The sequence below is a fragment of the Sus scrofa genome, chromosome 5, assembly GCF_054392235.1.
Source record: "Sus scrofa isolate SSC_HxYL_T2T_F1_AM1 chromosome 5, Sscrofa_HxYL_maternal_Yorkshire_Landrace_v2.0, whole genome shotgun sequence".
In the NCBI taxonomy this organism is placed as follows: domain Eukaryota; kingdom Metazoa; phylum Chordata; class Mammalia; order Artiodactyla; family Suidae; genus Sus; species Sus scrofa.
The window spans coordinates 26,627,990-26,649,228 of record NC_139387.1 but is presented as its reverse complement, the minus strand read 5'-3'; the positions used below and the strand labels follow the sequence as shown (position 1 = coordinate 26,649,228).

The window sequence follows — 21,239 nt, the reverse complement described above, 5'->3', positions numbered from 1 at the left end:
CTGTCAGAGTATTCTATACTGCTTATTCATAGTCCCCGATTCAATTGCAATTAATAAATTTATTATGTTATTAGTTAAGCTCTATCTTTAGGCTTCAAGAGGGCAAGGGCTCTGTCCATCGTCCTCCCTTATCTCCAGTAGCTGACACTGTTCTTTTCACACAGGAAGTGCTCAGACAATCCTTATTAAGAGCATGAATGAATCAACCCACACACTAAAGTTGGGTCCCACCCAAGAAGCTTACAATCACTTCAAGGCTTCTCGGCTCCCAAAAACATACCCTAAATTGAGAGGATGGTGTTTTCACCTCTTCCTCAAACTCTAAACCTATGTTTCTCCCAGCCACTTTCTCCTTTCTCTCCAATTGGCTCTTACTATTTCTCTGGCTCTCTGTTTCTGTCTTTATGTTTTTCTGAATCTGCACAGGAAGTACACAGCTTTGGGTCTGAAGAGACCGATGATGCAAACACTGGTGTTCCTGTAAATTTAATAAAGGGTCACAAGTATTTGCATCGTTGTCATTCATAAACTCCGCTCTCTTTGCCTGAGTTCTGTCTCAGACCTGATTCTTTCTCCTCATCTTCCTGTGTCCAGCTCCAATCCCACCACCACTCAGGACCAGCTCCTCCTGCCCCTGGACCTTCTGAGGGGCCCCAGAAGGGACTTGAAGGAAAGTCGCCAAGCTAGACCCTCTCCTCTGATTTCCTGCCTTGCTGGTCTCACAGCCCTGCTGACCACATCCTCTCTCACCTACTGAGATACTTCCTCATTAGTCACATCACCCAGAACTTCTCAGACCCTGAAACCTGCTACTGACCCCCACCTAGGTCCTCTGCCTTACCCTTTCCTCTCACCCCAGGATTTCTGTTCTTACCTTCTGGCCCTCGCTGCTCCTAGAACCATGTCTCTCAGCCTGCAAGCAGCCAGTCCTGTCCTTTTCTGGACCTCCAACACCCCCTTTTCCCATAGGTGACGGTACTGACAACAATGCTATCGGGCCGGTGGTGGCCAAGTCCCTGGGGGAGCCTAAGGCTGGGGCCCCGAAGCCCTTCTCAGGGATCCCAGCTCCGTGCCCTCTATGCCTTCACTTACACTGGGGCAGATGGCCGGCAAGTGTCTCTTGCTGAAGGAGAGAGATTCCTACTGCTTCGAAAGACCAACTCAGATTGGTGGTTGGCAAGGCGCCTGGGAGCACCCTCCACCTCTCGGCCCATCTTCGTCCCAGCTGCCTACATGACAGAGGAATCCAGCCCTTCCCAGAGCCCTACCACTGGCACCCCCAGCCGATCCCTCTGGACTCCTGGTGAGTTAGCCTTCCTCGCCCTCCTTCTTACCTGCCTGGCTTCCAGGAATTACTGGAAAGATCCCCTTCCCCCACACCTCTGCTGATGCCTTACTCCTTCCTCTCACCCCCATCATGGTGTCCCCATCACCTTTCTTCCCAGTCTCAAGCCTTCTAGATCTCCTGTAATTTTCCACCTGCTCTTGTCTTCCCTGTGAGTCCCCAGCATGGGGAACCCAGCCGGGAGCCATGGGGTCACCCTGCCCCTATCTCTTCCCATTTCTCTGTTTCCAGGGCCAAAGTTATTTTCTGGCTCCTTGGAGGAGCTGCACCTGTGTCAGGAACCCCCAGACAGAGCCCAGTTGACATCTGAACATCCTCCTCCTCTTCCCCCCAAAATGTGTAGAAGTGTCAGTGTTACCAACTTGAAGGGCACCCTCCAAAAGCCCTTCCAGGAAGGACCAAGTGGGAGATCCTTTTCCCAGGAAGACTTGCTGACGGAAGCCAATGACAAGGTGAGTCATAGCGCTTTTTCAGAGCAGTCAACAAATATCTACTCTGGGCTCAGATCTAGGCACAATGGTAAAGAGGACAGACAGAGTTTCTGCCCTCAAAGGATTCCCATGGGGGTGACAGACACATAAATAAGATAACCCTTGGTACTGATTAGCACTACCAAGAAGCTAAGTGTGGTACAGGATGACTGAAGTGGTCTAGGAAGGCATCACTAAGGAAATGACCTTTAGTCAAATCTGAATGAGAAGGCCTGGAGCAAACTAGAAGAAATTCTACCTGAGGGACAGTAAGGAGCAAAGCTCCTGAGGGTACAGGGAACCTGTCAAATGACAGAGAGACTGAAAGACCGCCCTGTCTATGCTTTTCTCTCTCCTTCTCCTGACCCCTGGCCCAGGGCAGGGTTTTTGCTGTGTCTTGTCTTGCCAGCTCAGGTCACCAGCAAGTCCCTTCTAGAGATGTAACTCTTGATCTTCCAGAAGATTCAGCCCCTCCCCTCTCTCTTACTTACTAGTGAGTGAAAAGTGGCCCCTCCTCTCTCATACTCCGCTAGCTGGGGTCTCTGACCCCTCTCTGTCTCCTTTTATTCTGGAGGATGTGAGGGTGGGGCGCTCCCCTCCACCCCTCCCTCCATGCACAAAAAGACTGTTCCCCTTTCCTGAGGTCCTCCGGTGGGGGGTGGGGTGGGGGAGGAGGGAAGTTGGCAACAGGAAGTGAGGAGAAAAGCAAAGAGTGACTGTGAGGGAGGGAGTCAAAAACACACACACACACACACTACGGCTGGGGACTAGCTAGGGTTTCTTCCTCAGTACCTGGGTTACCCCAACCAGGAGCTGGTGGTGAGAAAATGGTGGGGGAGAAAGGAGGAGGTGGTTAGAGGAGAGAAGTTTGGGGAGGGCTACGGGCAGAATAACGACCCTTTTCTTCCCCCTTTCCTTGCAGGCAAGACCCCAGCCCCTCATGTCAGAGCCCCCTGTGTACTGCAATCTGGTGGACCTCCGCCGCTGCCCCCGCTCTCCGCCCCCAAACCCTGCATGCCCGCCGCTGCAGAGGCTGGACGCCTGGGAGCAGCACTTGGACCACAGCTCCGGACGCTGCTTCTACATAAATTCGCTGACTGGCTGCAAATCTTGGAAGCCCCCACGCCACACCCGCACCCGAGAGATGGTAAGACCTGCCATCTGGCTTGTCCCTTTGTCCCTTCTGTCTCCTCCTTCCCCCCTGACTGATCCCCCAAGTAGTATGTTTTCTTGCTGGGGCTCTCAGAAGGTCAGAAGAATCAAAAAATTGTGAGCAGAGTGTTCAGAGCCAGTGGAGGTGGCATCTGACTCTAGCTTTACCTTTCCCTCTGCCTCCAGAACCCTGGCTCCATGGAGAGGACCCAGACCCTGAATAGGGACAATGGTGTCCTGCAGCCTCAGGCAAAGGGCTCAGAATCTGGCCCAGGGACCCCAGAACTTTTCGACTCCCAGGTGAGATCACCCTCTCCTCCTGACCACATGCAGGAAAAAGCCATCATTTTAGACTTTCCCTTTTATGCAAGACATTTTTCTCCTGTACCCCACCACACCCCCTGCCTCTCACCCACATCCGCACCCCTCTTCCCCCTCCAGCTGGGGACTCCAAATTTAAAGGTTCCTCCACCTGCTTCTCCAATCCCCTCCCCCAGGCTTCACCCTGCCTCCGCAGACGCACCTCCCAGCTTGACCCCTCAGACCAGCCTTCAGCTTTGCAGTTTGCTCGGCCTCTGCCCCAGGTCCTGGATGACCCTCACGTAAGTCTCCCGTTTTCTTGTGATCGCCAAGATCCTCCCTGTCCCAGCCCCCAGTTCTTGCTCCTTCAGAAAGGTCTTCCTCTTTCTGAGTGTTCTCTGGGTATCCTCTCTTACGGAGCACACCCGGAACAACTTTAAAGGATTTCACTCCCAGAACATTTCCTGGGGAGAGCTGTGTGGCTGTGAGGGGTGCTGCGTGACTTATTGATACCTTTCCTTCCACTTACTTCCCAGGAGGTGGAAAAGTCAGGCCTGCTCAATATGACCAAGATCGCCCAGGGCGGTCGCAAGCTCAGGTGAGAAGTGGGAACACAGCAGGGCGCCCCCCCACCCCGTTGGAGCCGGAGGTTAGGGAGGTGCTGGGAGAAACCCTCCCCATGTGACTGTAAATGACCTTTGCACGACTGCCGCTGCCCCCCTTTGCCCCTGCAGGAAGAACTGGGCCCCATCTTGGGTAGTATTAGCGGGTAACAGCCTGGTGTTCTACCGAGAGCCACCGCCGACCGCCCCCTCCACCCTCTGGGTGAGTGTGAGGGAGGAGAGGTGGGGTGCCCCGGGGTGCAGGAGGGGTTCCGCTGCAACTACCGGCCTCAGGCCAACTGTGGGGGCGCAGGTGGGGAGGGTGATGTAGCAAGGAAGGAGCACAGCCTCCGGTGTTCTCGCAGTTCTCAGGTGGGAGGGAGGCAGTGAGGGAAAACAGCGCTTTGGCCTCAGTTTCTGCTCTAATTGCCAGGGCCCAGCCGGGAGCCGACCAGAAAGCAGCGTGGACCTTCGCGGAGCAGCCCTGGCCCACGGCCGCCACCTGTCCAGCCGCCGCAACGTCCTGCACGTGAGTGCCCTCCCGCGCATCCCCAAAGCCCCACCCAACCGAGAATGCGCCCCCAATTTCCCAGTCTCCCTCTCGGGCTCCCTGCTTTTTATGCTCCTCCCCACTGACCCAAGCCTTTTCCCCCTCCGGCCCATCAGATCCGCACGGTCCCTGGACACGAGTTCCTGCTGCAGTCAGACCAGGAGACCGAGTTGCGAGCCTGGCACCGCGCGCTGCGGGAGGTCATCGAGCGCCTGGTGAGATGGGTGGGAGGTGGTGGGACAGAGACTGGGAAGAGGCCGGGGCGCAGCACGGTGGCGAGGTGGTGGTGGGGGGGGAAAGGAGTGGAGAAGCAAATGTAGGTTTCGGGGTGGTGGTCTCCATGTAGAGCCCTGGGGTGGGCCTAGAACGTGGGACCCCAGCAGCCGGTTAGGGAGTGTACATTTCTTGACCCTCTCTTCCAACCTCCCATTCGGTCCATCTTGCGGTGCGGAGCTAGGATCGAGAGAATCCCCTGGAGCTACGTCTGTCAGGCTCTGGACCAGCGGAGCTGGGGGAGCTGAGTGCCGGGGAGGACGAAGAAGAGGAGTCAGAACCGGTGTCCAAGCCCCTGCTGCGGCTTGGCGGCAGCCGTCGGAACTCCAGTGAGGGGCGGGCCTGGCGGGCGGGGCCTGGGGGCGTCTCCGGCTACTCAGCGCTGCGGCTGCTCTCCTGCTCTGATTCGAACTGCCTCCGCAGGTCGGTGTCCTGAGGGAGCCGAGCAGAGCCGCGTGCGGAACAAACTAAAACGGCTTATCGCAAAGAGACCGCCCTTGCAAACCCTGCAGGAGCGGGGTCTGCTCCGAGGTGAGGTGGGCTGGGCCGGTTCTCCTTTGTGCCTGCTTTGGTGTTTTTGCAAGCATTTTATTTGCATTCCTGATCTGGGCTTCAGCCCATTTCATGGATGAGAAAACTCGGTATCCAAGCTCACAGTAGAGCTTCGGAGAACTAGATCAGCTGTCGTCGTCTGAGACCCCTGCTTTCCCCTGTACTGCTTTCCCCTTTTGTGGGGAGGGGGTATACCTCCTTGCCCAGGCCTGGAACAAGCAAGCAGGGTGTTCCTTGGGGTGAAGACCTGTGTCTGAAAGAGCTTGCATGGGTGATGCTGCCACTGGCTTCCCATCTCACTCTGTGCCTCCCCAGATCAGGTGTTTGGCTGCCAGTTGGAATCTCTATGCCAGCGGGAAGGAGACACTGTGCCCAGCTTTGTGCGGCTCTGCATTGCTGCAGTGGATAAAAGAGGTTACTTTCCCAGAGACCCCATAATCTCCTCTTCCAACGGGCCAAGGCCCAGAACCTCCCACTTCCCCCAGCCTAGTCTTGCTTCTGCCCTTTTTCTCTCCACCCTCTGATCCCTTACCAGCTTGGAACACACACATTAGAGCAGGAATCCTTATTTGCTCCTTGCCTCATCTTCTAGGTCTAGATGTGGATGGCATTTACCGGGTGAGTGGGAACTTGGCAGTGGTCCAGAAGCTTCGTTTCTTGGTGGACAGAGGTGAGAAGGCCATGGGCAGGTGTTGGTGCTAAGATCTTCATGCCTCAGAACCATAGGCTGTTCTGAGTGAGGGAGCTGGCAGAAGAGGGAAGTCTTAGCTCTTGATCTCTTCCCATCCATGTTGCAGAGCGGGCGATCACCTCTGATGGGAGGTACATGTTCCCAGAACAGCAAGGACAAGGTACTTATATGGCAGGCCTCTCAGATCCTTAAACGTTTCTCACATCCCTGTTCCCTGTGGCTTCCTCATGGCCTGCTCCTGGGGGGTTGTCCCCATCCTGATGCCTGTGGTCTTGCCGCACTAGGGACCCCGTAGGCATACCTGTGATCTGCCTAAACTGGATCTTTTCCCAAACTCCTGATCTCTCAGCCTGTGGGTCCCTTGAGCCCTTTGTGAGCCCTGAGCCCTTCTGCACCTCCTTTTCCTTCCAGAAGGCCGATTAGACTTGGACAGTGCAGAGTGGGATGACATTCATGTGATCACTGGAGCCTTGAAGCTTTTCCTCAGGGAGCTGCCCCAGCCTCTGGTGCCCCCACTGCTGCTGCCCCATTTTCGTGCTGCCCTTGGTAAAGGATGGGAGCTTTGAGCAATGCCCTTGGTATGGGGTGGAGGGTAGTGGGGGAGGCATGAGTGATAAAAAATAGAGTCGAGGTTCTCTTAAACTCTTCTGTCCCATGCTGAGCACAGAGATGGAAATAACTTTCAACTCATGTGCCAATTCTAGTTTGTTTTTGGTTTTTTTTGGTCAATATTTAGAGGACTGGTTAAAAAGGTTGCAGTTCGACTTAGCGGAAAAGAAAGGAAGGCTAACGATGTCTTCCATGGGCAAGGGAAAGAGTAGCAAGTTTGCCCGCCCTTCCCTCGAACCTCCCCTAACCTCACTCCCATGCCCTTCCCATCACTCTTTCTCTCTAGCACTCGCCGAATCAGAACAGCGTCTCTCTCAAATACAGGAATTAATAAGCTCAATGCCAAAACCCAACCATGACACTCTACGGTATCTGCTGGAGCATTTATGCAGGTCAGGACAACTGAACATCTTTGTTTGTGTTGGGGGAGGGTGGGCTGGGGCCTGCAGCTGAGACCCTGTATTGAGATGGGGTGAAGATAGAGAAACACCTAAATTTAGTGGGACGATTGAGGAAACAGGGAACCTCTGTGCAGGGGACATAGTACCAGGGTCAAAGCGTTCTTGCTGGGTCAGCATCAAATGGGGAACCAGGGACCAAGAAAGCCCAGGGATGCCGTGAGAGAAATAAGGAAAATCTAACTTCTCCCTTCCCGCTGCCTCTTAGTCATTCACTGGAACACTGGGGTTGACTTATTTGGTGGAGCTGGCCTGGGCAGTGCCCTCTGAGAGAGAATAGCCCTTTGAATTAAAGCCTCCCAGGAGTTCCTGCTGTGGTGCAATGGGATAAGTGGCATCTTGGGAATGCTGGGACGCGGGTTCAATCCCTGGTCCTGGCACCATGGTAAAGACTCTAGCATTGCCACAGCTGCTGTTTAGGTTGCAACTGCAGCTCGGATCTGATCCCTGGCCTGGGAACTCCATATGCTATGTGCCTTTGGGGTGGCCAGAAAAGAAAACAAAACAAAAAAACCTCCCAGACTATGAGCCAAGAGGACTCTCAAGCTGAAAAGAGGTGGGCACATCTTAGGTTGTGTTTTCAAGTTGTATCCTGAAGATTTCTCCACCAGTCCCATCTCCGTTCCTCTGGAGGCTCTCTTCGTGATTTTCTTCTCTCTCTTTTTTTTTTTTTTTTTTTTTTTTGTCTTTTTGCCTTTTCTAGGGCCACACTCGCAGCATATGGAGGTTCCCAGGCTAGGGGTCAAATTGGAGCTGGAGCCTCCAGCCTACGCCAGAGCCACAGCAACGCGGGATCCAAGCCACATCTGCGACCTACACCACAGCTCATGGCAACAATGGATCCTTAACCCACTGAGCAAGGCCAGGGATCAAACCCGCGACCTCATGGTTCCTACTCAGATTCATTAACCACTGAGCCACGACGGGAACTCCTCTTTACCACATAGATGGACCGATTCCCAAGTGAACTTTTCCTCAGACCTTTGAAGAGTTCGATTTATTTGAATCAGCAAAGCTACTACCCCATAGCCTTCAGCTGCCCTATAGCTGCTGCTGTCTCTCGGCCTTTGCCCGCAGGGTGATAGCACACTCAGATAAGAACCGCATGACCCCCCACAACCTGGGAATTGTGTTTGGACCAACCCTATTTCGGCCGGAGCAGGAGACGTCTGACCCAGCAGCCCATGCCCTCTACCCCGGGCAGTTAGTCCAGCTGATGCTCACCGACTTCACCCGCCTCTTCCCCTGATGGGGGCAAGGAAGAAAAGAAAGTGCGTTTCCAGTGATCTCTGTGGGATAGCCTTTGGTGGGGGTGAGGGTGGAGGGTGTTCTGTTTCTAGGACATCCCTTTAAATCCTGTGTCTTTCCGATGACTGTCTCCATCTTTGTGAGTTGGACCCAAGGGGTTGGGATAGGGTGAGGAAGCACCACTAAAGAGGGCAGTGGATGGATTAACACTTGCTTCTCTAGGTCCCTGTCCTTAGCCCTCTCCCAGGATAATAACATATGAAGCAGGGTTCTTTCTGATGCAGTTCCTTTATTATCAGGAAACAGTGTCATTATCAAATTCCTCCTCAAATATATATATAGACTGTGTACAGCCCCAGCCTATACCTGCCATCCGTGGAACAAACCCACAGGGCTACGTCTCTTCCTCCTGACTTCTTTGTGGGGGTGGAAACCCCTTAGGAAATGTAGATCTGTGATTTCCCCACTCTTCAGGCACTGGAATTGAGAAATTGTGTCTCTCCAGGTAGGGATCCCAGTAAGACACTCATGTTGCCCACAGCCATGTTGGGGGGCCCCGAGGGAGGTGGGGTGTGTTCAGAGCTGTCCCTCTGATCATGAGAAGGCAGAGGACTCAGCCCCTGGGGCTCATCCAGAATAGCCACAAAGTCCAGCTGAGTGTTGTCGAGATCGAGAGAGTCCAGAGGGTTACACACCTGCCCTTCAGGAGGAGGGTACAAGGCAGGGCCCCCTCCCAGCCTGCCCACCTCGGGATGGCCACAGCTGGGGTTGGTGCCCCCTGCCTTGAGGGGCCCGTAGCAAGTGGGTAGCGGGGGCAGAAGTCGGGGTAGTGCTGCTGCCCTGTGGGAAGCCTTGTTTGCCCCGACTGCAAAATTTTCATGGCATGGTGAAGGGGTAGGATAGGAGCCTGACTTGTGACTGGGCAGGTTAGGTGCAAAGCCAGGTCCGTATGTGGCCACTGGGGCTCTGGCAGGGCTCGGGCTAACCTGGGAACCCCCCAGAAACTTGGAACTCTGGTAGAGAGGTTCCTGGACTGGGGGATCTCCCCTTCCACCGCCCTCCCACAGCAGTTCCTGTTGAGACTGAACATAATTACACACAAGCTGAGCCTTGAGCTGTCCTGTAGAATGAGTAGGGGACTCAAACTCCAGGCCGTGCCTGGGCTCTGAAGGAAGATAGTCAGGAGGTGGCTGGGTATAGGTGCCTGACTGGGGGTACTGGGGAGGGGGAGGCTGGGGGTAGTGGGAGTATAGAGGCTGTGGGCAGGTAGGCCCCTCATTGGGGTGGGCATTGAGGCAGGGTGCCAGTCCTGTGGAGTCAGAACCCACTGGACACCCCTGTTCTGGCTTCACCTGCACTTGTCCATAGTGTTCAAGACGAGGACACTGGCTGTAGGTTCCAGCAGGCGCCTTGGGGCCTGGGTACAGTCCAGAGTGGGAAGGGAATTCACCCCATGTTTCTGGGGTGGGTTCAGGATAGGCGACCTGCTGAGGGCAAGGGTTGGGGCCATAGTTGGTGGGTGGACCAGGCCCAAGAGGCAGGGAGCCCGGGCCTCTAACTCCGTAAGGCTCAGTTGCTGCCCCCTCAGGTCCCCCGTATCCCAGAGTATCAGCAGGTGGGAAATCCATATAAGGGTTCAGACCACTGCCCATCATGGAGGTCCCAACCTCTGGCTTCTCCCGTAGCCCTCTGGTATCCATGGTGACATTCTCAGTGATGCTGGGGGGCTGTGGTGAGTAGACAGAGGTTGGGAGATGGGGATCGAAGTTCTGTCCTCCTCCTGCCACTGTAGGGGATGTGTGGACACAACCCAAGCTCTTGAACCGCTGGACTCTAGCTGGGGCAGGGCGGTCAGCAGCCCGGGCTGGGTCACTGGCCCTCCGGGTGACCCCTACGTTGGGGTTGTATCCTGGATACTCGGCTCGGCTTCTCCAGGGAGGTGCAGGGAGACCCCCCATCCGATCCAGGCTGGGTGCTGCTGTGGGTGGGGTACCACCTCCCCTGGCTGAAGCATATCTTGCCCGGAGCAGGTAGTGCTGGGCAGGCGTGAGGCCAGGCAGAGAGGATGCCCCATTCTCTGGTGGGGAGCCAGGGGGGAAAGGAGAGGCCAAGGAGGAGCGGCGACTGACAGTATAGGCTGAGCTGACACTGCTGGAGCTGCTGCTGCGGCGGTCAAGAGAAACTGGGGGGCCCAGCCGGCGGGACACGGGAGTGCCTGCAGTGAGAGGTAGAAAAGGCAGGGTGGCTAAGGAGCCCTCTGAACTTCACCCTGCCTCTCCCACAGGACAGCCTTGTCCTGGAATCCCAGGGAAGGCTCCTTAACTCTAAGCATTAGGTTCTGTCTCCTCCCATTCCCTTTCCGCTCTTGGATCACTGGGAATTCAGAACTGCTATGAACAGTCCTACAGGTTGTACACTGCACAATCCTAGGGGACAGCATTCACACTATAGATTTTGTATATCACAACAATTTTCTAATAGATGGAAGGAAAATATCTTACAGAAAGGGGACCTTTTTCTAATTGTACAAAGGTGCTAGATAGCAGCCCTGAAGGGTGAAGTCCTCTTTCCAACCCCAGGGAAGGTCCAAATCTCAGCTCAGCAACCACCCCTCACAGCCAGCTCTTACCAGTGTGGGTCAAGCTGGGCAGTTTGAGGCCCCGGGGCCCCACTGGCCGGAACTGATGTAGTTGGTCCAGCCTGAGATTCTCAAGGCGGCGAAGAGTAGACAGACCAGTGCCAGCAATACAAGGTCCCTCGTCCAAGCTGGACAGGTCCTCAGTGCTGCCTCCTGCATTTCCAGTCATTTCCACACCGCTGTCTGTATTGGCCGCGCTGCCTGCTGGGGAGTGGTCACTGCTGCAGGAGGACTGGGCTCCAGGACTCGGCTGTGGCTTCTGTGGGGAAGATGAGGGCTAAGGCTGGCACCTACCTCCCTTCCCCATAGCTCCCTGAACTTGGTGAGTGGCTACAGCCTGTGTCCCAGTGACTGCTTATGACCTTAGACAGTTTCTCTATGCCTGAGTTTCCTCATCTGCAAGTGGGGAGAGTAAGTTCCTTTCTCACGAAGTTGTTGTGAAGAGTATGTGAAATTATATAGGTACAAGGTCTAGAATAACATACTAAGTTTCATATAAAAGTTTGTTGAGGAGTTTCCGTCGTGGCGCAGTGGTTAAGGAATCCGACTAAGAACCATGAGGTTTCGAGTTCGATCCCTGGCCTTGCTCAGTGGGTTAAGGATCCAGGGTTGCCATGAGCTGTGGTGTAGGTCACAGACGTAGCTCGGATCCCGTGTTGCTGTGGCTCTGGTGTAGGCCGGCAGCTACAGCTCTGATTCGACCCCTAGCCTGGGAACCTCCATATGCCATGGGAGTGGCCCAAGAAATGGCAAAAAGACAAAAAGACCAAAAAAAAAAAAAATTACCTGTTTAAAAAATAAATAAAAGTTCGTTGAACCAATTAAATAATTCATCCCCTAGGTTTAAGGTACCCCAAGGAGCAACACTCAGATAAGAGACTAGGGGTCTGGCCACAGAAGAGATTTACGTTGGAGGGGGTGGACCAGTTAGATGGGGTCTAGAAAGATGTCGGCAAGGCAGGCAGGGGGTCGGAGGCAGGGGGCCGCCTCACCATGGCACCCTCTGGCACAGTCAGTCTGCTCTCCTCCCTGACGGGGCCTCCATCCCGCTCCCTCTTAGGCTCCACCGTGGAAAGAGCCGAGGCCCGAGGCAGGGGGCCATCTCCTCGGTGCCGCTTGGTCACGTGGGCATCAGGACCGTGCACTGTCTTGACATGTTTCCGGAGCGAGCTGGGATCTGTGTAGCGTTTGGTGCAGCCAGGGAGCTTACACACATACGGCTTCTGTTGCGTGGAGAGTGAAGACAGCGGGCAAAAAGATCAAAGCAGGAGATTGCAGAAGAAATGGGAAAAAGGGTTGGCGTTAAGTGAGGTCGAGGGGAGTCAGGGAGGAACGCATAGCACCTAAGGAAGAGTAGGGCCCTGCAGTAAAAGACGAGAAGATCAAGGGGAAGATTATGAAAAACTGACAGCCCAGGCCTGGGCAAGATGAGGGGGTGAACCCAGGTCTGTGAGGCCTCATAAACTCAGGTGTTGAAGGCACCAGGGTCTCCTTTGTTAGAATGGGTCTTTAGCTGCTTGAGGGTAGGGGGAAGGGTGGCAAGTGGAAATTCTTGGTTTCAGAGAGACCTCCAGGTGAATTGTATGGGTGGGGAGGAACTCACCTCAATGGAGTGGGTGCTGGGCTAAGGGATTTCTTATGGGGGATTCTCCCAGTAGGTGGCTTCTTTAAGTGGGAAGGGTCTCTTGGGTGGGGCATTCACCTCATTGGAGTGGGTCCGATTCTGGTGCTTGGCTCGGTCACTGGCGTTGCTGAAGGCTTTACTGCAGCCCTCATGCTCACACATGTATGGCTTCTCACCCGTGTGTGACCGCAGGTGTGTCTTCAGATTTTCCAGGCGTGAGTATGATTTCCGGCACCCCTCAAACTGGGGGAAATGGGGGGGCGGTCAAAATATCACTCTCAGACAGAAGGACATGGACATTAGTGGAACCCTGAATCTCAAAAGGGACATCTATCAGAATATAACTCAAGAGGAGAGAGGACTGGGGCTTCAGGATTCCCAAAATTCGGGAACAAGGGCAGGTGAGAGCTGGGAGAACGGAAGTAGCTGGAGGCGCTCTGTCTGCAGGGACATGGAGATGAGGCAGTAAGCAGCTCCTGGTCAAGCCAAAGCATATCTGCCCACCTGGTGAGCCCAGCTGGTTTTAAGATGGGGTCATCCTGGAAGAGCGTGTCCCCATTAGGCAGGACCTCTCCATTAGGCAGAGCTGCAGGCACAGTGTCTAGGGCCAGCCCTACTTTCCGGGACCCAAGAAAAATTATTTTTCTTTTTGGTTTTTAGGGCCTCACCGGTGGCATACAGAAGTTCCCAGGCTAGGGGTCAAATAGGAGCTACAGCTGCTGGCCTACACCACAGCAACAGCAACACGGGATCTGAGCTGCGTCTGCCACTTACACCACAGTTCAGGCAATGCTGGTTCCCCAACCTACTATGCAAGGCCAGGGATGGAACCCACATCCTCATGGACCCTAGTCAGATTCGTTTCAGCTGTGCCACAACAGAAACTCCACAAGTTTTTAAATTTCTTTTCAAAGCAATGGAAAATCAGCTTTCAGGTCCAAGAAAGTGTTCTAATACATCCATATGTTCATCTTTATACCAACACAGTCAAAAAATACAATTTTTAAATAAGTGTTTGTGGAGGAAGGGGCAATGAAGGCAAATGTCCTGTTGGGCCCTGCGGTGGTGGGGAGCTCTGATTTAGGGAGGGACCCTGAGCTTGGGGAGGGGGTGCCTCACCGTGCACTTGTGTGGCTTCTCGCCCGTGTGCCTGCGCATGTGCACCACCAGCATGTACTGGGCTTTGAAGGGCCTCAGCTCCCTGGAGCAGCCCCCCCAATGGCACACGAATTCCTTCCGTTCTCCATGGATGTGTTCGCTGTTGATGTGCTGAAGGAGAAGATGCAAAGGCTCTCCGAGGTTCCCTATGCCCCTGAGATCCAGAACAGACCTTCTCTTGACCTCCCCACCCCACCATATCCCTCCATGGCTCCCCGTCAGGGGGGAGGAAGAGGCAGGAAGAACAGCATAGCCCATATCTCTGTTCTTCCAAGTTTTAAGACAAAGCTGCAGCTTCTGAGTTTCTGCTCACCCACTGGGCACTCAACCTCTGACCTCCTGCCCTTAGGGTGATTCCACCACCTCACACCCAGAAGGTCCTCCAGGCTCCAGCCAGCATTCCTGGTACCCCTTGGGGCTTACGTGCACCAGCTGCTCCTGGGAGTCAAATTCCTGACTGCAGCCGTCCCAGCGGCAATCGGTCTCATACACAGAGTCAGGTTCAGGCTTCTCCTCTCTCTCTGGATCTTCGCGCCCATCTAGCATCCCCAACAGGGGATCCTAGGGCAGGAGAGAAAATCTTAGGGTCACCTGGGTGACGGTTTGTGTTTCGCTCAGTTTCCAGAGGTAAAATTGCCCACCTCCCCATTACCTGTGTGCCCGTGGAGTTGGGGCTGGACATATCACCTTCCAAGGGCTCCTCGGGGCACTTGCTCACCAGCACATCCAGCTCAGACTTCAGCTTCTCCAAGGAAAGAGGTGAGGATGATGAAGGGACAAGTGGGCACGAGGAGGAAGAGGGGGCCCAGCCAGGTCTTCCTGCCCCAAGTGCCCCCACCCAAGCAGCTGGAACCCTGGGGTTTGGAAGTTTCCTCCTTAGACTGGTGAATGGTGGGATCTCTTTTGGAAGAGTCTGACTCAACCCCAGGAGTGAACCCCAGCCCCCACACCTCTTTGTTTTTCCAGCCCTTCTATATTCCCCTGTTCTTTGCCTTTATTCTAACCCCCCCAACACACACCCATTCCGAGCTGAGGGAAATCAGGTGACAATATGAGGACTCTCACCTGGCAAGTTGGGAGGGGTCCCCGGGACTGAGGATGCAGCATCATCCCCCCTGGGGTGGGGTCATGGGGACCACAGGGCTGGACCCCGAAGGAAGGCGTGGCCCCTTTTTGCTGATTCATCTGAGGTGAGAATCCCAAAGATGGGCTGAGGAAGAGGAGGGGAGGCATTACTTAGGACTGTCATCTCGGTCTCAGGAGTTCTTAAGCTATCTGGAGGGTTTCTGGAAGACGGTATGGGGAGTCCCAGGGAAGTACTGAGGAGGGCTTCTATGCCTCTGAAATGATAATGATTCAAATAGGGTCAAGTGGTTTGGAGGCTTGAGGCTTTTACTGGGGTTTGGTAGGGTCTCTAGGGGCCTCTTAGCCTGAGGCTGTCTGCACCTCATGGTGCCGATGGAGAGGTGACCATAGGAGCCCCCTGGAGATGCACAACGTGAGTTGATGAAGGCCACGAGGGAGCTGGGGGAGGTTCGGATAACTGTCTGTAGGTCCAGGCTGGCGTCCGACAGAGGTGAGATGGAGAGGGCCCGCTTCTTGGTTAACTTGACTGCACTCCGGGGAGGAGGAAACAGTGGGGCTACGGCAGGAAACGGGACATAGATATGGTGAGGGGGCATGTCCCCCATGCATCCAGCCCATGGGTCCTGACTCTCAACAACAACAAAGTGACACTGGGCCCTGCCCTATTGACCCCCCATCTGTGAGCTCCTGATCATACACTGACTCCTTGATCCCATTTCCAAGCATTTCCTTTTCCAAGGTAGATCCCCTGCCCTCCAACTTTCTCCCAAATTACCAAAGGGGCAGAAAGGAAAGAGATGTTGCCTGAGGTCTCACCCTCGGTGCAGCTGTTGGTCTCTCTAGCTGGCCCATAACTGTGGGGACCAGACATGAGGGTGGCCTGGTGGCAGAAGGGCACACCAGGCAGTCCTAGAAAAGAGATACAGCTGAGAATGGGGGATGGGAATGGAGGATACATAAAGCCTCACCTTGAAACCCCAGATAAGGCCTGATCCCACAGTCCAAACCCATGTGACACGGGGCCTCAAATCTTTTTGTATATGGGAAAATGGCATGGAGTGGGAGATAGAAGAGGGATCCCTGGGGCTGGATAAGACATCTGCCAGTCATCAAGGCCCAGGGATGGCTATATGCACTGACCTTCTGTCCCCATGCTGGGAGCCCCCTGACTGGGGAGGGGCCGGAGACAGCAGGGATCGCCATAGCTACTGACTGGCGGTGGGGTCATCGAGTTGAACATGGTGTCTCAGAGGACAGTGTGGGGACACTGCAGAAGGGGACAGGAGATCTGAAAGTTATAAAGGCAGAAGGGAAGGTCAGATAACTAACTCAGGAACAGAACCCTGGGCAGAGCACCTCTAAGACATCTGCTGTGGGAAATCAAGTTGAAATGAGCATCACTCAGCCTGGGGAAGGGTAAGGAGAGAAGTCCTATAGAGGTAGGGCCAGTCTTGGGGATCTTTGCAGGAACTGGGTGGGAGCTTTGCCTTGGGTAGTGTGTGTGTGTGTGTGTGTGTGTGTGTGTGAGAGAGAGAGAGAGAGAGTAGGGGGAGTGTTGTGGACTAGTCTTCCCTCGAGTTTCAAGTGATTTTATACCATGGACCTCTGTTTCTTCTTGCTGTGACACCATGGGCCAGCTTTGAGGGGGTGGGATGAGGAAACTCATGAGGAGAAGTGACTTCAAGCGTTGGGCTGACTTGCTGCCTGGGCCCCCTTTGCCTTTCCGAGTTGTTGCTTGCCGTCTACAACCTCTCCAGTGTCCAGCAGAGGGAGCCCTCGCCACAGCCCAGGCAGGGAGGCTGGTGGGGCCTGGAGAGAGCGCGGAGGATCTGCCCTTCTCTAAGGCAGAAAACTGTGTGGAAAGGCGTAAGATTTCTGAACGGAGTCTCCGGGGTCTCTCGAGTACACAGGTTGGAAGCTGGTGTTATTCAGGAATAGTTTGAAGCTGGGCAGCCGCCTAACCTTTTTGGTCTGTTTTGGGGTAACAGGAACGGGACTGTGAGGGAACGCTCTGGGAGAATTAAAAACAAAAAGTCATCATCCATCAGAGGAGTAGTGAGGAATAAGTAGGTGCCGCTGTCCGCTTTCCTCCTCAAACTCCAGTTTAGTTCCATCCCGGGTTTTCCGGCCTCCCAGGATTGAGGGTGGGGTGGGGCGGGGTAGGGTGGAGAACGACCGGGAGCGGGCCGGCCGGCGCGGTGGGTGATCCCGGGATGCTGGGATTTAGGGTGAGGGCGGGGTAAGATGGGGAGCTGAGCCCGGACCCCATGACCCAGCCCGAGCCCCATCCTAGGCTGTACCCTACCTAACACCTCCTTTCCCAGCGGAGACCCAGATCCAGATCCCGCAACCAAGACCTCCCAACTCGACCTTGGGCACTACGTTGCGGGGGCACAGCTGGCTGGCAGCTGGACGGGGGGACACTTCTCCCGCCTCCTTCCTCTATGACTCACCTAGGCGAAGGAGGCGGGAGCTAGCAAACGACCCCCCAAAACTAAAGAGACTCCCCCAAACATGCCTACTCAGTCACCTTCCTGCCCACTACCCAGCCACAGGGGAGCCCGAGATGGAAACAGGGAGATACCCCTTCCCACCCAAGCGTGCCGCAGCCCACCCATGTCTCCCCTTCACACTGCTGAAAGGAAAATTTCGGCAACTTTTCCAGCTTCAGAAAATTAAGTTTTTCTGGGGTGTGGATGAGCGAGCAGGACGGGGCAGGGAGCTTAAGGGTTCCCTCGCTAGAGCCCTGAATCATCTTCTGTCTCTCCCAACTTTCCAGAGTCCCCCCTCGCACCCCCGCTCCCCAACTCCCAAGAGTCGGCCCCGCCCCCTTCTCCGGGTCCCGCCTTCCCCGCCCCCGTGCCTCCTCGGCCCACCCAAGTCGCCGCCGCAGGCTCTGGCTGCAGACGGCTCCGCTTCCCCCGCCCGCCCCGGGAGCCTAGTCGAGCGAGCCGCAGCGGAATGGGGGGGGGGGTGGATTGAGAGGCGGGACACATTCTTCCCTCCTCCCCTCAGTGCATCCAGAGAGCTGGCATTGGCCCGTGGAGGTGGGGGGGCACTGTTGGATAGTGGGAGTCCCCTCGGTGGGATGGAAAAGAAGAATCCAGAAACTGTAGCGAGAGAAAGTGATTAGGGTAAATAAAATAAGGTGTGTCTGGGGAGGGGGAGGGGCCAGGACACCTTAGGTTCCTGGGTATTCCAACTGGCTTCCTAAGGGTTAACGTCTGGAGACCCCCGGGAACCCCCTAGTGACGTCAAGGGCGGGGTCTGTGCCGCCCGGCAGGGGATGCCTGGTAGATAAGGGGGGGGGTGTCTCTGGACCCCGCCCCCCAAGGTAAAACCACCCTTATTTCTGCCCTTACAACTGCCCCCGGACCCCCACCACCGGAAAATCGCCCTGCCTTCTCCCTCTACCGGACTGCAAAAACCTATCCATGAAGACCCCAGTTCCCCAAGTCCCTAAACCCTTCAGTCCCCAGCGTCTATGGGATACCCTTTCCCTAATCCTGTCCCCAAAGCTAGCTGCCCAGGGCGGATTGTTTCGGGGTCACAGGGCCTGAAAGAGGCTTCAAAGCGGGGAGCAAGGGCAGGCAGGGTGGTCTGAGACAGAGGAGGGGCCTCGGTCCCCAGCTCCCGTTTGGGAGGGGGGCCAACAGCGACGCACAGGCTGGCAGTGGCCAGTGGTCCCGCCCCATCCCAGTAGGGGTCTCCCTGTGGCTGGCCCCAGCTGCTCTGGTGGTCTTGAGGTCAGAGGGTCAAGACAAGGTCTCCTCCGCTCCTCCTTAGCACCCTGCTCACAGCCCCTTGGGACCCAAGAGTCCAAATTCCTTGAGGAGTCTTTCTAGGGCCTAAACCGGAGACTGTCTCCAGAGGCCCCCTTCATAGTCCAGAAGACAATTCCTTTAACCCAAAACACATGCACCAGCAAGCACATCTGTCACAAGACAGGTCAGAGGTTCAAGCCCAGCCGCCTCCCGGTGGTTTTGTCGCCTCACACACACCCATCCCCACCCCATCTAGGACTCTCTCCTTAACTGTTCCCTCCTTTCAGAAACACTGATGTCTTCCAGTCCCTAGCTCCCACCTGGAGTACCCTCTCTACCACGCAGACCTCCAGCTAGCCATCCTTCCAGCCTCTTCATCCCAACCTCATTAAAGTGCGATGTTTCTAATACATGGGAGAGGCGGAGACAGACAAAGAGATCCACGGTTGCCTGAGACAGAGACACACAGACTGTCAGAAGAAAAAAAAAAGATAGAGAGAAAGGAAGATACATTTGAAAAAAATCTCCAAACTTTCTAACATCTTACCCCAGGCTCTCCCACCCCTATTTTGCCTCTGTGCCCGGGGTCTCTCTGTCGGCTGGGCAGAGTCCCTCGCAAGCAAAGCATCCCCTCAGGCCCCTTCCCCCACCGCTCCCAGGTGGTCCCCCCCGCCTACCCCCCTTCTCACCTCTGTCTGGGCGCAGGGCTCGGGATGCGCGGTCCAGGGCTGGAGTCTGGGCTGGGGGGTGTGCGGTGGGGAGGGGGGGGCGGACAGGGCTACAGCAGCGCAGCGTCAGTGCCACCCCGCCCCCCCAACCTGGCCCCCAGCCCTCCCGCCGGCCCAGCCCGCCGGGCCGCGAGCCGGGACCACCCGCGAGAAGCGCAAAGTTTTTTTCCCCCTTTTGCAAAAACTTTTTCTCGCTCTAGCCACTGGCGCGCCGCCGCTCTTCCCGCTCGCCCCTCACCTCCCTCCTATTTCCCTCCTTGCAGTTCTGAAGGATAAGGCGGGGTAGCTGGAAGCGAGAGAGGGGGTGCCGGGCTTATTGCACCCCCAGGACCCCCAGGATCCTCCCCCTCCCTAGAGGGACCCTATACTGCCTAGCACCCCCCCCCCCCCCCCCGCTGAACACGCTGCTGGTGGTGGGCAGTAAATCCCGGCATGGATCTCTGGATGGGCTGCCCACGAAGAGGCCCTGAATAGGAACCAGAAAAAAACAAATTGAGAAATATATTGGGGAGGGGAGGGGGGAACTCGAGGAAAAAAAACCTCGTCGGAGAAAGATAATATTGGAAGTAGACTTTAGTTAGTGCTAACTGAGCATTCCGCCATCCTGTAGTTTTTCTGCCAGCCTCATCCTCTAGATGAAACATGGAGGGATTAGGGCAGATTCGGGGTTTGGTGGAAACAGGTTTGGGACAGAGTTGGATTGGGGACCCTGGGCGGAAGGTGAGGGGGTCCACGGAGCATAAAAGGCAGGAGCAGCGGCTGAGGCTCTGGGTGCAGGGCACGTGTTCAAAAGGTTGCTAAGGAGCCCTGAGACCGAAGCACTGTTTCCCCAAGAACCGCACCTCTCCATCTCCGAAGTTCTGGAAACTGGGGCCACCTCTGCACCTCTCTACGCTGCCCGCTCTCTTTCTGCTCGTCATGGCTGTCTGCTCCCTCTGCTGGTCTTTCTGGCACATGACACCCTCTTTGAGTCTGGAGGCAGAGGAGACTTGGGGGAGCTAAGGAGTAAAGCTTAATAGGTTCCCCCCACCAAAGCCGAGCTGGGAGCCCATGGAGGGGTTGCATAAACCCAAAGAAACAGAGAAGCACAGTGGCCGAGGCAGCTACCGCAGAGCAGTAGTGTCTGGTAGGGGAGTGCCCTTGTCCTTCTGGGTTTGTGTTGCCATGGTTACCGGATGCAGGGGAAGGGGCAGCTATTTTAGTCTCTCAGACCTTTATGAGAAAGAGGAGAAGGCACGGTGGGGGGAAGGAGTCCTTCACTTTTCTGCCACCCCTCAGTTAGAACTCCCACATCCTAGTTCAGTTTCCAAGAACCACCCCTCCTTGGGTCTGGAGGGTCAGGGAGTTAACTGTTGGGTCTGAGGGTCAAGGGGAAAGGTGAAGCTAGGAAGAGGTCTGAGGCCTGACAAATATATGTAGTAACTGTGGGAGGACAGATAAGAAGCCCTATTTGAGCCTCCCTCCCCCACATGACTTTGACCCAGACATCAGCTATACCCATATGGTCAGACAAGACTAATGATGACTAGAAAAGAAGGGATCCTACACATGCACTGCTTGCCTCTCCCCAACCAAGACTCTAGATCAGCGACTCTCAAACAACTTGGCTCCAATTACCCCTTTATGCTCTTAAAAATTATTGAGTTTTGTTTATCTGATTTATATCAATTTACCATATTAGAAATTAAAACTGACGAAAAAGTTTGTAACACAAGAATACACAAGTACACATCCCATTAACAAAGATGTCAGAAAGATGATGTAATCACATGTCCTACGGCCTCTGGAAATCTCCATTGTAGGCTTTGAGATATTGAAAATTAAAAAGGCAAATAACATCTTAGTATTATCCTGAAAATAGTCTTGATCATGTGAAAGGGTCTCAGGGACACCCCCCTGCCCAGGGGGTTCCCAGGCCACACTCTGAGAAGCATTTGTCTGGGCCATCATCCCAGCCCTTCTTCATGACTCACACTCGTTGATTTTTTTTT

The 21,239-nt window shown here is 55.1% G+C and overlaps 2 protein-coding genes across 44 annotated transcripts in view; one reads left to right on the top strand and one right to left on the bottom strand.

Annotated features, from left to right (window-relative positions):
* ARHGAP9 (Rho GTPase activating protein 9) overlaps positions 1-21,239 on the top strand; it is an 83,924-nt gene that overhangs the window by 55,579 nt on the left and 7,106 nt on the right. For 5 of the 13 annotated variants that reach the window (XM_021091868.2, XM_021091869.2, XM_084956170.1 and 2 more), the window contains 17 exons: positions 970-1,303; positions 1,577-1,797; positions 2,738-2,962; positions 3,154-3,267; positions 3,465-3,569; positions 3,804-3,865; positions 4,002-4,092; positions 4,303-4,398; positions 4,536-4,634; positions 4,877-5,021; positions 5,116-5,223; positions 5,560-5,658; positions 5,837-5,914; positions 6,042-6,095; positions 6,347-6,481; positions 6,831-6,936; positions 8,080-8,602. In XM_021091868.2, the coding sequence (XP_020947527.1) occupies positions 988-1,303; positions 1,577-1,797; positions 2,738-2,962; positions 3,154-3,267; positions 3,465-3,569; positions 3,804-3,865; positions 4,002-4,092; positions 4,303-4,398; positions 4,536-4,634; positions 4,877-5,021; positions 5,116-5,223; positions 5,560-5,658; positions 5,837-5,914; positions 6,042-6,095; positions 6,347-6,481; positions 6,831-6,936; positions 8,080-8,251 (2,226 nt within the window). In that variant the 5' untranslated portion in view covers positions 970-987 and the 3' untranslated portion in view covers positions 8,252-8,602. Of the gene's footprint in view, positions 1-594; positions 1,304-1,576; positions 1,798-2,513; positions 2,635-2,737; positions 2,963-3,153; positions 3,268-3,464; positions 3,570-3,803; positions 3,866-4,001; positions 4,093-4,302; positions 4,399-4,535; positions 4,635-4,876; positions 5,022-5,115; positions 5,224-5,559; positions 5,659-5,836; positions 5,915-6,041; positions 6,096-6,346; positions 6,482-6,830; positions 6,937-8,079; positions 8,603-11,053; positions 11,390-21,239 lie in introns of those variants that run through there. The other 8 variants (XM_084956173.1, XM_084956171.1, XM_084956172.1 and 5 more) reach the window with 6 other exon arrangements.
* GLI1 (GLI family zinc finger 1) lies at positions 8,523-19,617 on the bottom strand. Of its 31 annotated transcripts, none has more exons than XM_085024690.1 (14): positions 19,210-19,450; positions 18,841-18,990; positions 16,353-16,767; positions 15,897-16,023; positions 15,573-15,665; positions 15,117-15,312; positions 14,736-14,880; positions 14,323-14,412; positions 14,094-14,231; positions 13,632-13,781; positions 12,591-12,755; positions 11,881-12,111; positions 10,880-11,147; positions 8,523-10,465 (listed from the first exon to the last, which is right to left on the bottom strand). In XM_085024690.1, exons 4-14 carry the CDS (start codon positions 15,994-15,996, stop codon positions 8,721-8,723), a joined length of 3,321 nt encoding a protein of 1,106 aa, XP_084880816.1. In that variant the 5' UTR covers positions 15,997-16,023; positions 16,353-16,767; positions 18,841-18,990; positions 19,210-19,450; the 3' UTR covers positions 8,523-8,720.

Excerpts from the sequence above, each read along its gene's own strand:
- GLI1 (XM_013997666.3), bottom strand. The coding sequence starts at position 15,996 with ATGTTCAACTCGATGACCCCACCGCCAGTCAGTAGCTATGGCGATCCC. Across the intron at positions 14,881-15,116 it reads CTCTCCATCGGCACCATGAG|CCCATCTTTGGGATTCTCAC; the intron begins GTGCAGACAGCC and ends CCTCTTCCTCAG. Across the intron at positions 13,782-14,093 it reads CCCAGGAGCAGCTGGTGCAC|CACATCAACAGCGAACACAT; the intron begins GTAAGCCCCAAG and ends CTTCTCCTTCAG.